The 23,077-nt window shown below is 57.0% G+C and overlaps 1 protein-coding gene across 4 annotated transcripts in view; it reads right to left on the minus strand.

The window, feature by feature from the left end:
* Positions 1-5,061: 5,061 nt before the first annotated feature.
* SEMA7A (semaphorin 7A (JohnMiltonHagen blood group)) overlaps positions 5,062-23,077 on the minus strand; it is a 32,597-nt gene continuing 14,581 nt past the window's right edge. For 2 of the 4 annotated variants that reach the window (XM_012475907.2, XM_012475909.2), the window contains exons 2-14: positions 14,827-14,978; positions 14,293-14,334; positions 13,908-14,000; positions 13,632-13,716; positions 13,377-13,487; positions 12,621-12,760; positions 11,835-12,019; positions 10,881-10,989; positions 10,590-10,788; positions 7,638-7,765; positions 7,310-7,464; positions 7,063-7,124; positions 5,062-6,757 (exon numbers count right to left, since the gene is read on the minus strand). In XM_012475907.2, the coding sequence (XP_012331330.2) occupies positions 6,396-6,757; positions 7,063-7,124; positions 7,310-7,464; positions 7,638-7,765; positions 10,590-10,788; positions 10,881-10,989; positions 11,835-12,019; positions 12,621-12,760; positions 13,377-13,487; positions 13,632-13,716; positions 13,908-14,000; positions 14,293-14,334; positions 14,827-14,978 (1,823 nt within the window). In that variant the 3' untranslated portion in view covers positions 5,062-6,395. The remainder of the gene's footprint in view (positions 6,758-7,062; positions 7,125-7,309; positions 7,465-7,637; positions 7,766-10,589; positions 10,789-10,880; positions 10,990-11,834; positions 12,020-12,620; positions 12,761-13,376; positions 13,488-13,631; positions 13,717-13,907; positions 14,001-14,292; positions 14,335-14,826; positions 14,979-23,077) is intronic. The other 2 variants (XM_012475908.3, XM_064382486.1) reach the window with 1 other exon arrangement.

Here is a 23,077-nt window from a genome sequence, read left to right on the forward strand (position 1 = left end):
CAGGTTGTTTGGAAAGACAGAGTGGGAGGCAGACCCTCAGCAGGCCTGACAGCAGGGACTGCTGAGCTCAGGGTTCTCAGGGGCCGAGATGGGACGGGGAGATGGGGGTCGGTGGCTGGGGCAGATTGTGCCAACAGTCTGGATTGTGGAGAAGCTGCCAGGCATGGGGCCCTGCTTGGTGTGGGCGGCTGTGGGGGAGGCTGGAACTGCAGACTATTTTTAGGCTCCTGCTGAATTGAGAGATGAGGATGCTCTGGGCTACAAGCCCTCATTCGCTGGAGAAAGACTAAGGGGGCCCCAGTTCCCCCCATTTGTCCCCAGAGCTCAAAGTCTCCAGAGCTTCCTCTTTTGTCTCCAGGGACCAAGGGCTGGGGTCAGGAGGTGGACTGGAAGCATCACCAGCACCCTAGATATGCAAACGCCCACAAGAGGTGATTTCCATACCGTTTGCACGCTGCCCTGCTTCCTGATCAGAAGGGACTGAAAAGTTCCCTTTCGGAAGACCCTCAGCAGAGCAGTGCATTCACCCGAGTCCACCTCCACCTGCGCCACTGGGTATCAGGAGAGTCCCAGGAGGGTGACACAGGCTGTAAAGGCAGAAAGCAAAACTGTGATGGAGCGTCCGCTAGGTTTCGGGTAACAAAGATGTTCCATCTGATCAATTGCTGGTGGCTCCTGAGGAGCAATGCTGGTGAGGGTCCCATCCATTCATTCAGGCCACGAATAATTTACTGAGCACCTACTATATGCCAGGTGCTACTCTAGGTGCTGGAAATTTACCTGTGAACCAAAAAGACAAATTTCCCGCCCCCACAGAGCAGATATTCCATAGCAATGTCGTCCAACAGGAGTACAGTATGAGCCACACACATAATGTAAAATGTTCCAGTAGCCACACTAGATAAAAGTTAAGGAAGGCGGAATACAAAGGCTCATGCCTGCAATCCCAGCACTTTGGGAGGCCGAGGCAGGCGAATCATTTGAGGTCAGGAGTTTGAGACTAGCCTGGCCAATATGGTGAAACCCTGTCTCTACTGAAAATACAAAAATCAGCTGGGTGTGATGGCGGGCACCTGTAACCCCAGTTACTCAGGAGGCTGAGGCAAGAGAGTCGCTTGAAACTAGGAGGTGAAGTTTGTGGTGAGCCGAGATCCCGCCACTGCACTCCAGTCTGGGCTCCAGAGCAAGACTCCATCTCAAAAAAACAGTTAAAGAAATAGGTAGAATTAATTTTTTTTATTTTATCTAGCCAAATATATGCAAAATATTATCATTTCAATGTGTAGTCGATGTAAAAATTCAAGGTTTTTTTTAATATTATGTTTTCAAAATCCAGCGTGTCTTTATACATACAGCACATCTCAGTTCAGATGAGCCCTATTTCGTGTGCCCAGTAGCCCTTAGAGAATGCAAGTTCTAAAAGAAATGGCTCATCTGAGCTCAGGAAAGCAAAGCCACGATTGATGAGCAATGTCTGCTCCAGGAATGGGCTGGAGCTGAAAGAAGGTGCCAGCCACGTGTTTCCCCACCATGATACAGGCTCAGCCCCCAGGACGTATTCGCCTCTACCTAAGCCCTTCTGAGCCATTCATTCTGCCCAACTTGAAAGAACTGCCAGAGCTCTGGGACCTTGACTTGGTTTGGGGGCAGCAGTTCTGGCGTGAACATCATCCGATAGAAGGGCCCCAGCAGGCACCTGGGGTGTGGTCCTGTGCTCCTTCGCTTGATGGGGGCTGACTCACGGTCATTGGTGACCTTGAGAATGTGGGTTTTGTTTTTGTTTTTTTCCCAAGGTCTCTTCCTCCCAGAGCTAACCAATACTGACATAAACGTGTTTCCTGAGCCAGATTTAGCTATTTCAGCCCCATTCCACTGGCCCACGCCTGCAGACCTCCTGTCTGGCACTCTAGCCGGGATGGCTGCACTTTTTTTTCCAGGAAGTGAGAGGCTAAAATTGGACCATAGAAGGAGCTAGAAACACCTGGCAATGGTGAGGAGTGGGTCTTTGGTGTAAGGAATGGGGGTGAGAAAAAATGGATCTCAGGCTCCCATCATCCTCACCGTTATTACCATTATCATCTACCCTTGCCCCTGCTCAAAATCCTTCAATGGCCCCCCAGTGTCTGCAGGATCTTGCTTTAGTTCCCAGGATCAGGCACTGATGGAGTCATCCAGTCTCACCTCTAAATACCCGCCCTTCTCTCATCTTACTCATTCATTCAATAAGCATGTCTGGAGTACCTACTATGTGCCAGGCACTGTTCTAGGTACTAGAGACACAGCTGTGAACAAAACTGACAAGGATTTCTGCCTTCATGGAACGCACTTTACTCCAGCCAGGCGTAGCACCCCAGGTGCTCTCCGACTCCCAGGCTTCTGCAAATGCTGTTCCCTCTCCATTCAGTCACTCTCCTCCTGGGAGACTTCTATGCACCCTGTAAGGCCCTACTCAAAGTCTTCCCTGAGCACTCCCCTAGATGGGTTAGGTGCTCCCTCTAAGCTCCCACCTCCCACCTAGGACCATCACACATATGGTCACTATCCAGCCCACCTCCCTTCCCTACCAGGCTTTGAGTGTCTCCAGGGAAGGGGCTGCGCCTTCTCCCCAAACAACCCCAGAGTTTGCTTCTAGGTGCACCCTCCCAAAGATCAGGCTGAGCAGGTTGAGGCATTAGTGTAGGGGGGATCCAGGACTCCTCCAAAGAATTCCAGGTCATTCTGAAACCTCTGCCAGGGAGCATCCTCCTGGCATTCCAGGGGAGGGAATCACAGGAGCAAATGCATAGAGTGGTCCCAGCAAGGGAAAGGAAGGTGAAAGACGGAATAGATGGAAAGGAATAGTAGGGCCATGAATGCTGGATCCAGATGCATTGGTCTGCAGGTGCAGGGAGCTGTTAAAGGGTTTGATGCAGCAGAGAGACAAAAGGAAAGAGCCTTCCCCTGTGGGGAGAGGATGACAGGACGCATGGACAGGAATAAACCATAGTGACTCTTCAGATTCCTAAAGTGGGACGGAGGCAGGATGAAGTCTCCAGCTCCCTGCTGGCTTCCCCTGGAGAACTGGGCTTTCAGTCTCATCCCTCATCCTCCTCCCTAGTGAGAATGTGCAAGAGAGGGCAGAAGGGTGGGCCTGGCTCCTGCCCCTGGCCTGGCTCCTGTCGCTGGCCTGGCCCTCAGGAAGCCAGTGCTGGCACCATGGATATTGTGTGGCTATGGTTAGAGCAGCTCCTCCCATCACCTGGGCCCAGCCTAACTGTCCTGCCCACACACCGCCAGCCAGAGGCCTGCTGTGCTGCTCGTCCACTGGGGAAAACAGGGCAGGAGACTTGTGCCTGGCTGGCCTCCTCTCTGCTGGCTCATTTACGTGGAATTTACACAGGCTCATTTCATGCCTTAATGCACATGGCTTTACTCCCAGCCCAGCCTCTCCTGGTGCCTCCACAGAGACAAAGGAGTGGGTTCCATCACTCAAATCCTCTGCCATGGAGCCATCAGAGCACCAAAAGCATCTCTGAAGGAAACAGGGGTGCTGCCGAGGCCCAGAGAGGGCAGGGAACTCACTGGAGGCCACCAGCACCCAAGGAGGGACCAAGGCTGCCTCATACTTTCTCCACTTGCCACTCGGCCCACTTGGGTCTGGAATTCACTCCCAAACTTTGCTTTGCCAGGATGAGCCTTTGCTTTGCTCACCAGCCTCGAGCTTGCTGAGCGGAAGCCCATGAGGCCCCTGTCCTGCTGCCCATGCTTGGCCGTGCACTGGAATACAGACAGACCAGGGCAGACAAGATGTGCAGGAAAGAGGTCCACAGAGACCCAGGCCCAGCCGTGCCTTCTACACAGGAGAGAAACGAGGCTAGGGGAAGGCAAGGATCTGTCCAGGACTGCAAATAGTGACAGCAGCCCCAGGTCTCTGCCCCCAGGTGCCCAGGGCTCTTCTGCGTCCCCCGAACTCCCAAAGACCCTTGTTCCATGCACCTGCTGAGACCTTGGTGTCTCCAAGCAATGCTGAGTGTTGCAGGAGAAAAGAATGGGGAGAATCCTCAGGAATGGGCTGGCTATGAGAGCACAGAGCCAACTGAAGTGGGAGGGAGTGCTGCGGGCGGAGGCGATTCCAGTCCTGTGGGGTCTGCCAGAGCCAACCAGAAGCTAGGCTCAGATAGAGGGGACTGCCCCAAGTCTGCCACGGGCCCCTCCAGCAGTCACTGCTCGGGAAAAATGCCTAGCAGACTCCAAAGGCCTAGGTCCTTGCCTCCAGGGACAGGGGACAGAGAGAAGGGAACAAGGGGGAGGTGAGGCCTCTGGGGGACATCTGGACATCTGCAGTTCCCCCTATTGTCCCTGCCCTACATCCCAGGGCCACTGCCCTCATCCTGACCTCTACCAGCCACTGGACAGCCTCCTAACTCCCCTCCATCCTCCCACCCAGCCTCAGAGGCTCCTTCTGGCACAAACTTACGTGTTCTAAAACCTATTTACTTGATCTTGGAGAGAGCTCTGAGTTTCTACAACTCAAATCCCACCTCATCATTCATAAACCCCGCCCTCAGGTCCCTCCCTACTCTCCAACCCTCACCCAGACCCCTACCCTGCCTGGAGTAAATCCTATTCCCTCATCCCCTGAGGCGGCACCAGCCTCCTGCACACAGTCAAGACCACAGCATCCCACAGGGCAGCATTTGATCGGCTTTCCCTCCAGAACCGCCCCTTGAAGGCAGGGAGGCCTGAGGCTGTTCCTAGCATGGCCCAGGCCAGGCCTCCCAGGAGAAGCGGCGGGAGGTGGAGGCTGGGAATGGGGAAAAGGGCTGCAGGAGCTATTGGGGATCTGGGGTCAAGGCTCGGGCCGGCAGCACGCTGCTCAGGAGTCATGGGTTCAGGTCCCCATTCCTGCCTCTCACTAGCTAGGGCCCTGCTGAGCTCACTCCTGGGCTCTAACCAGGACACGTGAGAATGCATGTGATGCTCATGTGGCCAGGAGGTGGCAAGTAATACACAGGAGACCCACCCTCACCCCCTGACCGGGACAGCTTTGTAGGCAAGGAGTAGGCAAGGAACAGGCACAGGTAAATAAATAGCTCGTTTATTAGTAATATGTTACATTATTAAAGTGCATTGAGAAGAGGTGCAAGGGCCGAAGCTGGGAGGCCGCTGGCCCCAGGCCCTGCCCTGGGTGGCCAGACACAGTCAGAGAAAGGCCCAGCTCCCCCTGAAATGGATGGACAGGGCTGGGGGCAGGGCCGCTGCCTGGAGAGCTCGGCCCAGGCCATCCCCATGGGAATTTTCACAGTTTAGCCTAAGTTATAACATGTCCTGAGCGAAGGTGGGAGGCTAGGAGCATGGAAGCACAGCCCCTGGGGAAGGGGGCTGAGGGGAAGGGAGGAGACCCCCCGCCCCCCAACCCTCAACGCCAAGGGCAGAGTCCTGGAACCTCCCCCTGAGGACCCGGCTCCTCCCTCTAAATGAACACGGCGAACCTAGGGCTCAGTTTTCTCCTTCATTCTCCCCTGTCTCCCTCCCCTCGCCATAACCACCCCCAACACTGGGGGCTCCAACCACATCCCCCCTCAGACCGGGCTCCCAGGGCAGAGCCAGCTCATGCCACTCTCCAAGAACCCACGCCCGTCCATCTCCAGACTCTTATCCCATCCCCGGGAGCCTCAGACTGGGATCACCCCCCTCCCCAACCCCTCCCTTCCCAGCCCCTCCCTTTCCCACCCCCCCAGCATGTAGTTTTGGTATTTTCATACAGATGCAGTCAGAAGTAGCTATACATGAAATAAGCCTAACATAAAAATAGAGCTTTTTCCGTCCTTCCGTCCGGAAAGCAAACATCCTTCAATAAACATGCAAGGCGGCTGTCCTGTGGGACCCAGGGCCGGAGAGGGAGCTGCAGAGGACAGGGCTGGGCAGAGGGTAGCCCTGGGTCTTCAGGAACACCAGCCATCCAGCCACAGGAGAGGGAGAGGAAGGAGGCAATGTGGGCACCAAGAGTCCAGAAGGACTCGGGCCTCAGCCCCAGGGTCCAGAGATGGGGTCCCAGCGCCCCTTTCCAAACCCACTCCCCGACCCATGGGTTCTTGGGCCGGGAGCATCACCTGCATTTAGTCAAGTTTGAGGAGTCTTTGAAAAATATTTTCCAGAAGATAAAGTCTTGGGTCATCGATGCCCCAGCTTCACAGTCGGTGCCCTCATGCTTAGCCCCTCACCGCCCATGTGCCACCTGGGGCCCAGCAGCCGCCTGTGGCTGGACCTCTCCAGGCCTGGCATCCTCCACTGGGTTATTCTGTCCCCTGGAAGAAGCGGCAGTCAAGGAGCTCCCGGGCCAGCCGGCTCTGAGTGTGAGACGTTCTAGTGCCCTGGGCTGCAGACGCCCGAGGGATGCCCAGCCTCAGGAGGCCCTAGTGGACCAGCAAGCCGAGAGTGAGTGTGGGCAGGACCCTCAGCCAGAGGGAGGTGGCCAGGGCATGGGCGCGGCCCAGCAGGTGCTCAGCCATGATGCCGTCCTCGGGCAGCAGCTGCCAGTGCTGAGCCTCGCGGAAGTAGGAGCCCTCCTGGGCCTCGCAGAAGTAGTGGCCGTACTGCTGGGCCGTGAGGTTCTCGATGAACAGGATGCAGTTGGGGCTCTGGTGACCAGGTTCGCAGCTCTGCTCCACGTTCTCCTTGTGGCGCCATGAGTAGGTGGCGTGGCGGGATTCCATGGGGCAGCTCAGGTAGTAGCGAGAGTTCGGGGCCAGGGAGACCTTCTGCAGTGGGGCCTTGTCTGGGGAGGCAGCGGGAAAGCAGCTGTGAGGAGGGGCCAAGCGCGCCCAGGGGCGGATGTGCCCTCCCCATGGACTGCGATCCCAGCACAGGGCTTCTGAATGAACCTGGGGAACCCCCTCAGCTTCCTCCTTTGTTCTCCCGTCTCCTTCACCCCACCGAGAGGGCTCCCTCGGCAGGACTGTAACCTGCCTCATGCGCCTGGGGTCCACAGGATAAGGCCATGTCTCCCGCAGACCAGGACAATCAGGGCAGGGCTGCACCCCCCCTCATGGACCACAGCCACCACAGAGCCAGCTCAGGTACCTGGTTTTGGGTTGGGGCACTCCTTGTGTGGCTCGGCTGGATTAATGGACTGCAGCACTGGCCTGGAGTGAGAAGGAAGAAAGAGGCTCAGCAGACCTGGCCTGCCTGTCCTCACCCCAACGCAGCTCCAGCCGAGAGGAGGGGCCCGCCAGAAAGGCCCAGTACTGACACCTCCTCCAGCCCGCCAACACCTCCCCCACTCCCACGCCCACCTCCTCCCAGGGACGAGGGATCCCGGCCAACGTACCACGGGGTGCTGTAGATGGAGACGCAGCGGCCCTGGTCCCAGCCGCAGTAGGGGTCTCGGGACATGAGGCAGCCATGGCAGCCTCCGCCATAGACCTCACACAGGTCCAGGGGCACCTGGCTCACCTCCCACTGGGAGCTCACGTACAGCTTCCGCTGGAAGGACAGCAGGACTGGGTCAGGCCCAGGCCCCACCCCACACTCAATCCTAAGTGCCCAGGCCCTAAGGCCTAGAGGCTCTTAAAAGAACCACAAATCACATGCAAAGGAGCCCTGTCCTCAGCTGCGGTCACTGCATAGCCCATGGGACGCGGTGGGGGGAGGCTCACCCGGTCAGCATCCAGCGACATGGTCTGGATGGCAGCCGCGCGGCGGAAGGGCTGGATCTCCATGACGTTGAAGACGAGGCCACGCTCCCGCTCCCCTGGCTCTACCACCTTGTGGATGGTACCCCTGTCTGTGGGTGGTGTGCAGAGGGTCAGTGGGCGGGAGCCCCACTGTGGAGCCAGGCAGCCTCCCTCTAGCCTGGGGACGGGTGGGAAGTCCCGGCTCAGGCAAGGGTCACAGGACTGGGTGGGCAGGGCGAGGAGAGCATGACTAGGGAGGAATGTGGGAGCCCGAGGGCAGCCCAGAAACTTCCAAGGCTGGTCCAGAAAGGCCATCCTGGGAGGTCTAGGGGTCCCTGGATATGGCTCCCAACATGCCCAAGGCTATGCGGGAAGCTGTGGTGGGAAGAACAGAGGCGGGAGGCCCACACCCGCAAGGACAGTGCGGCTTCTGTCCACGCATCGCCTCATCTAACCCTCCACAGCCCTGTGAGGCACCTGTTATCTTCCTCACCACACAGATAAGGAAATCAGGAAATCAGGATCAGAAAGGCTAAGCCACTTGCTCAAGGTCACACAGCTGGCAAGCAGCAGAGACCAAGTCAGAACCGAAATTGGTCAGAGCCCAACCACTCAGCTGCTTCTACAACTCCCCTGCCTCCTGGACTCTTTAGGGAATATATGTATTTTAAATACATTTTTTTTATTTTGGAGTAATTTTAGATTTCCAGAAAAGTTGCAAAGATAGTACAGAGAGCTCCAACCTACCCTTCCCCAGTCTCCCTAATGTTACCATCTTACATAACCACGGTATATTTGTCACAACTAGGCAACTAACATTGGTGCATTACTATTAACGAAACTACAGACTTTATTTGGATTTCACTAGTTTTTCCACAAATGTCCTTCTTCTGTTCTAGGATCCAATTCAGGACTCTGCATTGCATTTGGTCTTAGGGGATATCTTAATTTTATAAGATCTAAAAAGGATCTTGGATTTTTTTTTTTGAGACAGTTTCACTCTTGTTGCCCAGGCTGGAGTACAGTGGTGTGATCTCGGCTCACTGCAACCTCCGCCTCCTGGGTTCAAGCGATTCTCCTTCCTCAGCCTCCCAAGCACCTGGGATTACAGGTGTGTGCCACCATGCCCGGCTAATTTTGCATTTTTAGTAGAGATGGGGTTTCTCCATGTTGGTCAGGCTGGTCTCAAACTCCCAACCTCAGGTGATCTGCCCACCTCAGCCTCCCAAAGTGCTAGGATTATAGGCGTGAGCCACGGTGCCTGGCCTTGGATTCTAAATCAAGGGTTCTCAAGGTCTTATAACCTAGCTGCCTGCCTCCTAGACCAATGCTCTCTCCATTCACACGTAGGGACCAATGGGCATCCTGACCCCTGGTCCTCCCAATCCTACCTCACCTGCTGTCCCAGTTTCTAGACTAGCCTACCTCCCTCTCTCCCTCCCTCCCGATTTCCCAGGGCATCACTGCCCCAAAAAAGCAGTCAGATAATCGCCTGCCTAGGACGTTTCCTCTGCACATCTGTGATCCTCATCTGTGGACTCTGAGATGTGGCCAGATGCTCCTTGGGCCTGCTAAGCACGCACCCCAGCCATTACCTTCACAGACAAGACATACTGCCCTGCACCTCCTTCCAAACCAGCCCCAGTAACTGCATCCCCTTAGCAAAATTATCAGGAACTGACCAATACTTCTCCCAGTTGTGAGAGCCTCCCATTCTCTACAGAGGACTCAGAAAGCTTTATTTTTAAATCTAGCCCCAATACGAATGCTGCAGGCTCCAAAATGGTGCGGGCTGCACGGCCCTCGGAGAGAACCAAGACACCTTCCCTAATCACTCAAGTGTGCTCGCCTCCCAAGCCTCCGGGAAGAGAATCCACGGACCAAGTCCAGCCTTCCTCGTCCTAGCTCCCGCTCCCAGTCCCACACTGTGTGACTGGCCCTGCCATCCCCTGGCTGACCACAACAGCAGTGCCAGCCACTGCTGGAGCCAAGCAACGACAGGGGCCCAAGGGTGCAGCTGGGATGAAAGGGGGGTAAAGAGTCAGGGACTCAGGACCCAGGCCCTGCCCTGTGGGAAATTCCTCTCCCCAAGGCTTCCAGGAGCCAAGCAATGGTGCTGGGGTTCCAGTTTCCTACAAGGTCACCAAAGCGGAGATAGTCCCAAGGTGAAGTAGCAACAGGAAATCACATGGGGAATGTGACAACTGAGGGTGGGCGCCTGCGCCTGAATTGTATGGCCCCAGAGGTGCTAGAGGCCCTTTCCAGTTTCAAGGAAGGCAGCTGGGATGGGAAGCTGCCACAAACCCACCTCAGGGCTGGCTCCTCCGTGTCCGGCGGCTTTCCAGAATGCAGGAGCACCTCCCAGGAGTTCCACCCAGCTCCCCCCAGGGGGGCCTACTCCAGGGAAGAGGAGAAGCTGTCCCTGTCCTCTGTGAGACGCCAAAGCCTCTGCCACCTGGAACTCCTTCCTCGCACCTAATTTGTGTCCCATCAACTCCTCAAATGTTTCCTCTCACCTGCACAATCTCAAAGACAGGAGGAGGGCCTGACTCCCTCCTTCTGCCTGGCGGAGGCCAGGATCCCTGTGGTTCAGGCCCCTCCTCATTTACCACATCTCTTCCTACCATCGTCTTCCCTGAGTCAGACATCTGGACCAAAGGTGCACATGGCTTTGCTCAGACTCTTTGGATTTCCGCCTCCAAATCCCAGTGCTTGCTTTTCTCCCATCCCCCTTTCCCTCTTGCCCCCACCTCCTCCAGGAAGCTCTCCCTGCCTTACTCTTCCACACCAACACACATTAACCCATGTCAACTCCAGTCACTCAATTCTTCCTTCCACATGTAAAGATCCAACCAGATCTTAACAACATTATTCCTTACCCCTCCCATGCCCATTTTTACAAAGCAAACTGAGGGTCCCAGGGCAGCCTCTCACCTGTAGTTAGGTAAAGCACGTGAAAGGTGTCCCCGTGGCTGGCCTGCATGCGGTGGACGACCACTTTCTGGTAGTGGTATTTAGAGTGGAACAATGGCGTCTTCAGAGGCCCCATGGGCTCCACCCTCTGCGAAACCTCTGGGTGACGGTCAGCCACCTGGAAGGTCTCTGTGGGTATCGGCTTCTGGTATGAGAGGCACTGGGCAAGGAGAGCAGGCCCAGGTCAGTGGGGTGGTGGGAGGGGAGGGAGGAGCAGGGCTGGGCCTGGGCCCCGGCTGGTGTCACGCTCACCTTGCCAGGCCGAGGGTTGGGAAGGCTTGAGTAGTAGCCCTTGAGTGAGGAGGTGCGGAAGACCTTGTCAATGTCACCGAGGGAATACACGCACACGGCTGAGTAGTTCCTGCAGTGACACGGAGACCAGCTCAATGGGGGGGCCAGAACCCCCCACCCACCCGGCCAGCCCTGTGCCTGGCACTGAGCTACCAAACACCATTGAAAGGAGGGAAGGATGGAGAGGAGGAAGGAGAGAGGGAGTTCAACCCAGTTCCTTTCTGCTGCAATCTAAAGCCACAGCCTCGAGTCCCGTCACAGAATCACTGAGTCTCGACGCCATCTGCTCTACCCAACCCCAGGCTGGGCTGAATCCCAACATGGGCTGAGCAGCTCTCTAACCCTCCCTGGGCACAGGCTATGGGATGCTGATGCCCCAGAAGGTCAGACCCCCAACCCCTTCTGGCCTGGGGCGCTCCACCCACCCAGGAGCCACAGAGCAGGGTCTTGGCTTCTTCTGCTCTGTCCCCCAACTCTCCCCATGCACACCCAACACTTTTGCCTGCCTTGTTTTCAATCAATGAGAGTGATTAAGAAGTGTGAATTATCAGGCGCAGGCAGTGCCTGAGCATGTGTGATAGTGCCCAGCTCCCCAAGAGACGCTTCGGCAGCTTCCTTCCGGGCGCAGCGTCCACTCGGGGCCCACACAGGTATTGGGACACACAGGCACAAATGCAGTCATGAGTGTGCATATAGGCCATGCACACACACCCATGAGTGCAGACTCACTCACACAACAGTACACACATCACGCTGGCTGTCCCCCCACCCCACACCCAGCAACAGCCCCGCCCCTTGAGCCTGCAGTCCCTGCTCGTGCCACACCAGGCAGGCCCTCAGCAGGGCCCAGGGCCTCCTGTCCCTACTAGACACGGAACCAGTGCCAGCCCCAGCCTCAGGACAAGGGCCACTCACCAGGGGTTGGAGAAAACGCCATAGACCCTGGTGTCCCTCCACTGGCCGCTGGGGTCGGGGAGTAGGAAGACGTCCTGCAGCCTGTTGAAGTTCTTGTTGGTGGCAGCGTCGCTGCATACCAGCATGGCTTTCAGAAAAGTGTTCCACTTGGAGACCGACAGTGAACTCTCCCCACCCTGGTCCCCCTGGAAGGGCAGAGGGGAGAAGGGGCCCCTCAGTACCTGCCCAGGCTTCCCCACGCACCCCAGGGAACCACTGCCAGCAATGACAGCACCTGTGCCCAGAGGAGGAAGGCAGGCTGTGAGGGGCCGGGTCCTGCCGGGGGTGCCCCAGGACTCAGGCTAGGTCTCCAGATGAGACTCCAGCCAGCTGGCGTGGCTGACCCAGAGCCCAGGGCTGACAGTGCCCAGGGTCAGGGCAGGTGAGAGTGCCAGGTCCCCGCAGAGCAGACAGACTCAGACACACATTTACCGACTCACACAGATGGAGAGGAGGAAGGAGAGAAGGAGCGCACGTGGCACAGCACACTCACGCAGGCAAAACACACACACACCATCACATTCACACATGCTCGCACGCCATCATACGTGCCCAGCTCAGCCATCTTTACCCACGCATAGACACGTGACGCTCCATGCACACACAGCTACTCCCACAATCCCAGACACAGACCCACTCATATATCCACACAACTCCTGCGTGCACACAGGCACACAGAACTTGCCCTCACTCAGGCCTATTCATACACGCAGACACGCAGCCAGCAGCCCGCACGCCGCTGCTCACCCTGCACAGCTGAGCCACACGGGACACGTTCAGAGGAGCCTCAGGATTCTTGTCAGGATTGTCCTCTCGGAAGAAGTAGTAGATCTTGTCATCATAGGCCTGGTCTTGGTGCACGATGGTGGCTTTGATGAACTGTGGGTCTGCCAGGGACAGAGGCAAAGGCTGGGAAGCCAGCCCGGGAGCCGACCCCAACCCCGCATATGCACACTCTCCTCCCACCTTCAGGTCTGCACAAATCATGGCAAAGCAGACCTGGAAGAGGACATAGAACATCAGGTCTGGCACCCCAAGGGACCTAAACTCTGCACCTCCACCCTACACCTGTTTGGCCCTCCTCCTACAATGATGTCATCGGCCCAGGAGCAATGACTTCATGAGTGGGGACTGGGGGAAGGTCCCGGGGGCCCCTATGTCACTTCTGTCCAATTGGCAGAGCCCTAATGAGGATGGAGTGGGGGCTGCCTCCATGGGAACTCAGCAGAGGATAGACTTTGGCTCCTGCGGATGCTGCTCTGGGTCTGGAGCTCCCTCTGTTTGTGTTCCCCAAACAGGGCTGGGGCCCATCCCACTGCCACACCTTGTCTGTTCCTCTGCTCCCAGTCAACCCTAACTCCTCAGGCCTGTACCAAGGTCCTGCTTTCCCACATGGCCCCAGCGGCCCTCAGGGAGCCCTCCCAGAAACATCAGGATCCCATCTGCCACCCTAGGTGCTCACACCCCCTCATCCACCCTCAGCCCAGCCGGAGCCTGACTCACTCTGCATGACTGTATCGCTGGTGTACAGCTCAGTCTCACCCTGGATGCGGCGGAACCGAGGGATCTTCCCATTGTATTCCTGCTTCCGGATGGTGGAATACACCTCGTCCCCTGGGGACAGTGGAAGGGGGCATGAGTAAGGGCAGGCAGCTCCTGGAAGTCCCTCCTCCCGACACTGGACAAGGAGCCGACCATGCCTCTCCCAGCCCAGTTCAGAAGCTCACCGCTGGGGCACCTGCTCCAGCACTGCCCTACCTTCAAACAGAACCAGGGAGTTCTCTTCCGGGCTGAAGGGGGCATAGCCTCTCATCTCGCCAAGTGGCACCACAGTGCCATTCACCTGTGGGAGATCCAGAGGGTCACGTAATCCCACAGCCACTACCCCCATGATGGCCAGTTTCCGGGCCAGGGGCCCCATCCTCCCAGGGTGAGGCCAGCCTTGGAGTCTCGCCATCTCCTTCCCACCACGAGGGGCAGAAGCCCACCCAGAAGAAGGCGAGCTGATTAGGCACATGGGGAGCAGCTTCTCACCAGGTTCCAGCAGCTGGGGTGCCGGGCGTTGGTGCCACAGGCCAGCAGCCCCTCACCCCGCCTCTCCAGGAGAGTGATATAGTTCTCGCAGTCCTGCCCAGGGAAGAGAGAAGAGAGGAGAGACGTTGGTTGCTGGGAGGCCCTGGCAGGCCTAGCACAAGGACCCCCAGGACTGGGGAAGAAGGTGTCAGAAGGGCTAAGCATAGGTGACAGCCTCCCAGGACAGCCCAGCGTGGGTGCAGCTGACACCATCCCCTAAGCACAGAGGACCACATCTCCCCATCAGAAGGGGCAGGGCCATGCTTCCTTCCTTAGACTCTCAGGGTCTCCTCTCCCTTTACCAAGGGGCTCAGACCTCACCCCTCATTCACACTCCCACACTCACCCGCTTATCCAGACAGGACCCCTTTGTGGCGCTGATGTTCATCTGGAGGAAGGGGAGAATAATTAGTTCACTCTGCCAGGGTGAGATGCCACCGAAATGCTTTCCATGCAGCCTCAGGATCAGCTCCGGAGGAAGTGACCATTAGTCTCATCTGACAGATGAGCAACTGGGGCTCTGAGAGGGTGAGCGACCTACCCGAGGTCACACAGGCTGCTGAGTCTCATATCCAGAGCGGAAGCCCAGAGGGTTCAGAATACCAGCCGTGGGCTTTGGGGCCCAGCGTCCAGTCTGGGCTTTCCGCAGCAGTGCTGCCCAGCTAGCCAGACCCATTAGCTCCTGTTTCTCTCCACACCGCCCCGGCTCCCCACTCCAATCTGGACTACCTTTAGGGAGCCTCCCCCAGGAGCCATTTATAGGACACGGAGGTGGGGGCAGTTTAGGAAGAGATGCCAGCTCCCTCGAATTCCCTGAGGCCCCTCACCAGGGCCAGAGGGGAGATAAGAGAGACGGGGAGTAGGGGGAAGAGAGGCTCACCATGCGCACAGACGCGTTCTTGCCCTCGGGGAAGTCAAAGAGGTAGACCTTGCCGCGTCCTCCCACCCACACGGAGGAGCTGCCTGGCTCGTGGAGAAGCACCGTGTGCAGCTCTGCCTGGCCGAAGTCCACCTGGTCCTGCCCTGCATGGCCTGAGGAGGAGGCAATGAGCAGAAACATTGAAGCCAGCCCCTCAGCGAGAAGATTCTGGATCCCCTCCACGTGCCATGCTGGAACCCGCTTGATGACCAGTGCCTGGTGCTCAGGGTCCTGGCAGGGCCTCAGACAAGCTCTGGGCTGGGTGGCACCGACTCAGAGGACCAAGGACAGGAGAAGTAAGAGATCCTCTGGTGGGCTCCAGCAACCGGCTGTCCTCACCCACAGCACGGCCCCTCCCCTAGTGTGGCAGCCTCTCCTTCCTTCACAGTAGGTGTGACCTCAGAGTGGGGCAGGGTTTAGGGGCCTCTGGGGGCAACGGACACCCTCCTCTGGCACACAACACTCTTGAGGTGCTGGGCTCCTCAGCTATGCTCTGGGAGGCTCTCTGCTGACCTATGACTGAGCAAGCGACCCCCCCCCCTCCCTCTAGGCCTTTCAGCAGGCAGCAGGGCCTCCAAGCATTCCCCCTTGGAGTCCAGGTTCCCAGCAATCACAATGCTCAGAATCCCTTCTCCTCCTTTGGGAATCCCTCTCCAACCCCTCCTGGCCCATCCCCAGCCCCTTAGTGAGCACTAGACCTGAGAAAAAAAGGGATCTCAATATCTACTCCCTCCCATTTCACAGATGGGAACACAGAGGTCAAAGGAGGGCACACGGAAGCAGGTCAGTAGCAGACCTTGAGCCTATGCTGCTGCCTACTGAGCTGGACTCTGCGGCGTGCCCACTGTGTCCTGATTTCACCCATGGAGATGCTAATTCTCCTGGGGCTGAAGATCAGCTCTCACCCCCCAGCAACTCTGGGACAGGAGGACCTTCATGGAGCCCAGCCTGGGCCTTTCAGCAGAAGGGCTGACCGGGAAAATTTTGCCCAAAAAAGGAACTAACTGCAGCCACTGCCTCTGGGGAGGTGTCTCATCTCCGGTGACACTGCAAAGGCTGCCCTGGTTGCAGGAGTAAATTATAGGGACGGGACAGCCTGTGGCTGTGCCCCCGGCAATCAGCCACAGCCAGCATCTTCCCACCTCTGACCAGCCTGGGGCCTCACCCAGGAACTGGGTCTGACCACTGTTTTTTCAGCTGCAAGAAACTCTGGGGCAGCCAGCTTGGCAGTGACACTCGAGCTCCAACTCTGACATAAAAGAACTACCATTTCCTCAACTCTGCTCTCAAGCCCTCTCACTCCCACTGGAGCCATCCCTACCGATGCTGCATTTAATGGGGGCAAGGAACAGCTGGACCACACACTGTGAGCCCACACCTTCATTCCTTAAGATACATTCCTTCGGCTGGGCGGGTGGCTCACACCTACAATCCCAGCACTTTGGGAAGCCGAGGTGGGAGGATCACGAGGTCAGGAGTCCGAGATCAGCCTGGTCAACATGGTGAAACCCCATCTCTACTAAAAAGACAAAAAGTCAGACGTGCAGGTTGGTGCGTACCTGTAATCCCAGCTACTCAGGAGGCTGAGACGGGAGAATCGCTTGAACCCAGGAGGTGAAGGTTGCAGTGAGCCGAGATTGCGCCATTGCACTGCAGCCTTAGCAACAGAGCAAGACTCCTTCTCAAGAAAAAAAAAGATACATCCCTTCATGGCCAGGTCACCCCCAGAAGTGATCCTTCTTCACCTCTGCGGTGGCCTGGCTCACTGGCTCAGAGGAGAATGCTGAGGTTCCTGGGAGACATGCCAAGGTCACAGCAGCACACCAGCAGGCAGGACAGATTGGCTTGTCCCAGGTTGGACTATCCCAGGAGCAAGACTGGCCAGAGAGAAGTGCTGAGCTCACTGTCCTTGGGCGGCGTACTCTCCTCGTGCACATCAAAAATAGCCCAACTGAACAACAGCTCTGGGGATGTCAGCCCTTCCTGGCCCTCGAGGCTCCCTGATGTGCAGAGCAGGGGCTGGGAGGTACTGGTAGGTCGGTGGGAGGGAGGAGGGAGGGATAACTATCAGGTCTTGAGTGCACACTGCTCCCCCTCCCTTCCTGGGATAAAATTGGAGTTCTGGGGTCAGCGGCCTACAGACACACAGTCTTCCTGACTCAGCTTCCAGGGCTCCCCTTTTACCCGCAGCCCAAGCCACAGCTACCATCCCCTACGGCCCAACCCGGGATCCAGACAGTCTGCAGCCCCAGTTCCCCGCCCCACTTCCCTCTCATCCCCCAGTAGCCAGCCTGGCGGCCAGGAAAAGGTGCGCATGTCTGCCTCTGGAGATGCTGGGCTAGGACCTGAGATCCATAGCCCCTGGGGGTCAAGGCAGAAAAGCCCCATCCGTCAGACTGTGCTAGCCACCCCCATCAGTCACCTTAGCCCGACACCTGCACCAGGGGCCCAGGTCTCCAAGGGGGCCAGCAAGGCCAAGGTACAACTATTCAAGGGGAAAGAGGCACTAGACGGGACCCTGGAGGGCCCTTGTCTAGGGATTGCGGGGCTGCTGAAGAGAAGAGGAAAGCAGTCCTGCCCTGGGGAGCCTGATGGCAGAGGCATGGCTGGGTCCTGGAGAGCAAGATCTGAGGGGGAGGCCTGGCCCTACTCTGGGAAGACATCTGAGGGGTCAGACAGCCACACTGCAGAACGCTTCCACAGCTCTCCGGCAAAACTCTTAGCGTGGGCCCCAGGGCTGCCCACAGAGTATCTGCTGAAGACATGAAGGGAAGGTGAGGGCTGCTGGCTGCTGGGCAGGAGCTGCAGCACTAGGGCCAGGACAATCTCGTCCAGATCTGGAAGGCTGAGCCCAGTTCCCTTCAAATCCTAGCCACAATGGCCAGGGTGGAAGGAGGCAGGGACTATTCGTCCCATTTTGCAGAAAAACGAACGGGAGCCCAGCTTCCCGTGACCCCCAGGTTACTGCCCCTCCCAGTTCTGTGCTCGGTGATGCCTATGAGCTAGGGGGAATGACACCAGCTTAGCCCCAGGACAAGGCCTTGGCCCATTCTCTGCCCCAGCCCCAGCCTGGGCTCCCGCACCGCCCGAGGCCCTCAAAAGGCCTGATTGTGCCCGGGAAGTGTCGAGCGGCAGCAGCTCGATGAATACATGAAAGGAGGCTTTGTTCAGGTTGGCAGGAGTGGGGGCTGGGGGTTCAGGGGCAGGAGGGCTGCCTGGAAGTGAAGGCAGCACCAAGCCATCAGGGGCTAGGATCTGCGGCCCCACCAGATCAGCAGGGAGAGAGCTGGGCCGGGGCGGGGACAGGTGGGAGTCTGTCCAGGCAGGGGCTGAGCGAGACCAGGGGCTACCCCTAAAAAGGTCAGGCCAAGGGAGCACGTGTCATATCCCTGAACATTTTCTTTTTGCTGCTTTATGAACCCAAAGGGAAGGGGAGGTAGATAAAAGCTAGATGGGCCCAGGACAGGCGGGGAGAGAATGCCAGGCAGGGGAAACAGCCTGAGCAGAGGTGGGGAAGCTGGGTGTACTGGGGACAGAGGCCACACGCTGCATCCTGGCAGAGTCCTAATGAGAGAAGGATGGGGAAGGTGAGCTGAGGCCCACGTGTGATGGGGGAGGGAAGATGCAGCGGGTCCAAGGACACACCGACCCACTGCCCATCACTCTCCCCTGCTGCCTGTTCTCCACGAGCAGGGCCAGGAGTGGAAAATGCCTCCCCGTCCTCCGGCGTCCCCCACCTCCTGGCTCCCCTTGCTTTCCATCCTGCTTGTCTAAAAGGAGCACCGTCTGGCACCGTGTCTCCCCTCTCACTCCCCTGCCTGACGCATTAGTGGTTGACTAAGTGGTAGCTAAAAGCTCCCAGAATAACCAGGGGTTCAGGCAGGGGAGGGGGCTAGGGACACATGGGGAGGGCATAGCCCAGAGGCAGGCCAGGAATGAGACAACCCATCCCCCACCCCATGTGATTCCGAGCCAATCCTCACTCCCTCTGGACCAGGAAAGCACATTCAGGTTGCCCCATACTCAGCTGGATTCCATGGCTCCCCTGAGTCCCGTTCCTCATGGTGGCAGGGCCAGCGAGGCCCAGCTCCAGCCAGACAGGAGGGCTGCAAGGACGGCTGGGTTGTAGGAGATAACCTCTGCCAGACACAGGCCTGGGTGCTCACGGGGTTCTGATCCCACCGAAAAGAAAGGGGCCTGACTCCTTGGGGCCCCCACCTCCATCGCTGTCCCAGCAGCTGACTGACTGGGCAAGCCTGGACCTCTGGGGCGCGTTTCCTAAAGCAGGCCTGCCTGGTGGAACACGCTTCCTCTTGTCATTCACTGTGTCACCGTCGGCCAGCTGTCCCCAAACTCTTGTTTGTGAGAGAGGAGGGCAGCTCCGGGGAGGGCAGAGGGGGAGTGGCTGTTGTCCGTGAAGGGGCTGGGTCCCATGCTCTGGTCTGGCAAAGCCAGCCTTGCAACCTGACCCACTGACCCAGTAGGCCTTGAATACTAACCTCAAGGAGCCCTTTGAGAATGAATGGGCAGAGAATCAGGCTTTGAAAATGGCAGGAATGTGGGCACCCCCCACAGAGAATGCCTAAGTCCGGCAGTCAGGGAGGCCCTGGGCCAATGAGCAGAAAGCAGGCTGACCTCAGGTTGGAGAGCCAGCACATCTGGCAGGAGCCTCCTCCCACGGTAGGCACTGCCAGGCCTACCTCACCCCCTCACCCAACTACCTACTTGGCAAAGAGAGTAGAGGGAAGGCCCACATGGTGCCCGGGAATTAGCCTGCAGCCTCTCCACCCTTTGGAATTCCACATCCACATGTCAAAGTGGAAGGGAGGGGATCTGAACACTCATTGAACTGAAGGGCATGGAGACCAGAGAGGCTGTACCATTAGCCAAGGACATCTGTGTCCCTGGAGCAAGGGAAGCTCCAAGTTTCTGGTACCCATTACCCAGCTGCGTCTCTCCAGGATCACATCCTGGGCTTCCTGGAGAGCCTCTGATTTGCAAAGAGCTGTATATTCAGCCTCTCCCTACTTCCCTGAATCATCCCTGCTCTCTACCCTTCCCTCTCCTGCTCACTACCTGCCGAGTCACTAACCTGGTAACTAAAGGGAATCACCCGCCCACCCACCTTCGAGGTGAGCCCCTGATCTCCCAGGGGCCTTCAGTGATCAAAGCCTTAAATCCAAAGGAGTGACTAATGGTGGAAGTGTAGGTGCTGTGCGTGTCAGAGTGGTAGAGGAAACCCTTCCACTAGGGGTGGGAGCACAGAACAAATGTTTCTATCTCTCCTGATATGGCCAGGAAGAGAGTTTCAGAAGCCTGGTTTCCAGGGTGGCACTGGCTTGGTGTTAAGGATAGGTCATGGTCACAGGTGGGTCCTGGCAACACTCAGGCAGGGTTAGGTTATGGATTAGCTAGCTGCCTGGCAGGGGCAGCACTCAGATCACCGAGGAGTGAGAAATACCTTCTTTATCAGCCATGAGAACAGTGAGTTGTGTGCTGGGCCAAAGGGGAGTATCCTCCCACCCACCAAGGTCAGCTGTGGGTGGGAAGGGTGTTTATCTCACGTGTGGCTCAGCCCTGGCTCCAAGAAGCCTCATTATCTCTTTGGTGGGCAGAAAGGAGGAGGAGGGTGAGTAGGGTGCTGGCTGTGATGGTGATTGGGGCGGGGCCTTCCTGGGTTCATTTTCCTCCTCTGGATTGGCTGGGTGGGAGTTGGGGTGGGGTGCTGGTACTTGCTTGGGCCTTGGTTTTAAGACCCAGCAGGATTCTTGGAACAAATCACAAAACAATCAGGGTTGGACTGGGTGAGGTGGCTCACGTCTGTAATCCCAGCATTTTGAGAGGTCAAGGCAGGCAGATCACAAGGTCAGGAGTTTGGGACCAGCCTGGACAATATGGTGAAACCCCATCTCTACTAAAAATACAAAAATTAGTCAGGTGTGGTGGCATGTGCCTGTAATCCCAGCTACTTGGGAGGCTGAGGCAGGAGAATCGCTTGAACCCAAGAGGTGGAGGCTGCAGTGAGCCAAGATCACGCCATTGCATTCCAGCCTGGGTGACAGAGCAGACTCTGTCTCAAAAACAATAAAAAATAAGAAAAGAAAAAACAATCAGGGTTAAGTCCATGGGTCTGTTTGGGAAAGTGTGACTCTCTGAGTGCCAGAGAAGTCAGACAGCTTTCTGAAAGTGGAGGCAACAGAAGAAACTGACATTCTCATCTGCCTCCACTGACCAGCCCACCAAACCCCCAGCCACCCTGCAAAGAAGGCAGGACAAAGATGTGTGTTGCCGTTTTACAAACAGGAAAACTAATGCCCTTCCAAGCCACCAAGGTCTGGATGCTCTCCCCACAGCACCACTGTGCTCAAAAGACCAGAAGATTTGGCTATTGGGGAGACCGGCTGGGGCAAAGTCCTGGGGAGAAAGGACAGTGTGGAAAGCAAGCCCCTTGGTGACGGGCTGTGCTGAGCAGGATTCCGGGACTCAGTGAAGGAAGGCTGGCCCTGAAGCCCAGCTGGAGTGGGTAGGAGGCCCTGAGCCCAAGCCCAGGGAAGGCCGGAAGCCCGGGACAAACACCATGTCCTGTCCACCTTCCGCCTGTCCTCCAGCCCAGCAGGTTTCAAAAGCCCCAGAGTGGGGCCAAAGTCAGCTGGTGGCTCCTGCAAAGCAGACAATGGGTTGCCATGCAGGGCCTGCCCTTGGGCCCAGAGCCAGGGCAGGGGTTGGGGAGAAGGCAGAGCATGGCTACACCACCCCAAGTGGAGGGAGGGAGGCAGGTGGAAGACTGGAGAAACAGAAGGTTCCCCAGTCTTAGCCTTAGCCTGAACCAGCAGGGGAGACCTAGCAAGGGCAGCCAGCCAGCAAGGCCCATTAGGGAGAGCTGGCAGGGGCTGGGCTGCCAGAGCTGCATTCCATCAGAAACCAGAGATGCCAGAGGAATAGGAGGAAGATTATGACGACGATGATGATGCCCCTACCACTCAACCCTTCCGTCGCATTACTACGTGCCAAGCACTGTTCAAAGTGATTTTTAGCTATATTAACTCACTTAGCCATCACTGAACTCTCATGAAGTAGGTTATTATCCCCATTTTACAGATGAGGACCGTGAGACACAGAGAAGCTGAGTAACTTACCTAGCACCACACAGCCAAGTAAGGGGTGGAGCAGAGGTTCATACTCAGGCAGGCTGACTCTAGAATCTGTGCTTATAACATTGTATTCCAGAGATGGGCCCTTGGAGGCTTCCAGGCCAGCCCTTCCCTGACAGATGAGGAGACCAAGGCCCACAGAGGGTGAAGCCCAGTCAGAGGCTACTTGGCCAATGAAGGCCTGACCTCCACCCATAACACCCTGAAGACAGTGTGTGCAAGTGAGCCTGGGTGTGCAGGCCCAGGTGAATATAGTGAATTCCTGTACTTTGATGCTGCCCTGGCATCCGTTTTGAATAGAAGCTGGGCTTTTTTACATCAGAAGTGGTCAACCTTGACACCATTTCCCGCTCCCGCCTCCTCCCAGTTCCTCCATGTGCTCAATCCAAATATCTACCGTAGACAGTGGTGTCCTGGTGACTGCCTCCCTATGGGACAGCTACATACAGTCCACCTGACTGGTCCCACTGACCCCACAGCCCGCATGGGCTGTGCAGACAGCCCAGTGACTTTGTCTCAACATGACCTCCTGGGTAAACCCACCAATTAAAACTCCCTGTGGAGGCCAAGCATGGTGGCTCACGCCTGTAATCCCAGCACTTTGGGAGGCCAAGGTAGGCAGATCATTTGAGGTCAGGCATTCAAGACCAGTCTATCCAACACGGTAAAACCCCGTCTCCGTTAAAATTGCAAAAAAATTAGCCAGGCGTGGTGGCAGGTGCCTGTAGTCCCAGCTACTTGGGAGGCTGGGGCAGAAGAATTGCTTGAGCCTGAGAGGCGGAGGTTGCAGTGAGCCGAGACTGCACTACTGCACTCCAGCCTGAGTGACAGAACAAGACTTTGTCTCCAAAAAACAACAACAAAACAAATCCAAACAAACTCCCTGTAGAAAACTTGTTCGAATAACACCTTGGACCCCATAAAGATGGTGGCCTATGGATCCCCGCACCGTGCAAGTGCTCCCTGACCTCCATCTGCGTCTGGCCTCAGGTATGCCAGGTACCTCTCAGGACCTGATAGTAACAGAATCTTCATTTCCACCTGTCTCTTAATCATTGAAG

The sequence above is a fragment of the Aotus nancymaae genome, unplaced genomic scaffold (assembly GCF_030222135.1).
Source record: "Aotus nancymaae isolate 86718 unplaced genomic scaffold, 86718_ANA_hifiasm-v0.15.2.pri h1tg000003l, whole genome shotgun sequence".
Taxonomy (NCBI): domain Eukaryota; kingdom Metazoa; phylum Chordata; class Mammalia; order Primates; family Aotidae; genus Aotus; species Aotus nancymaae.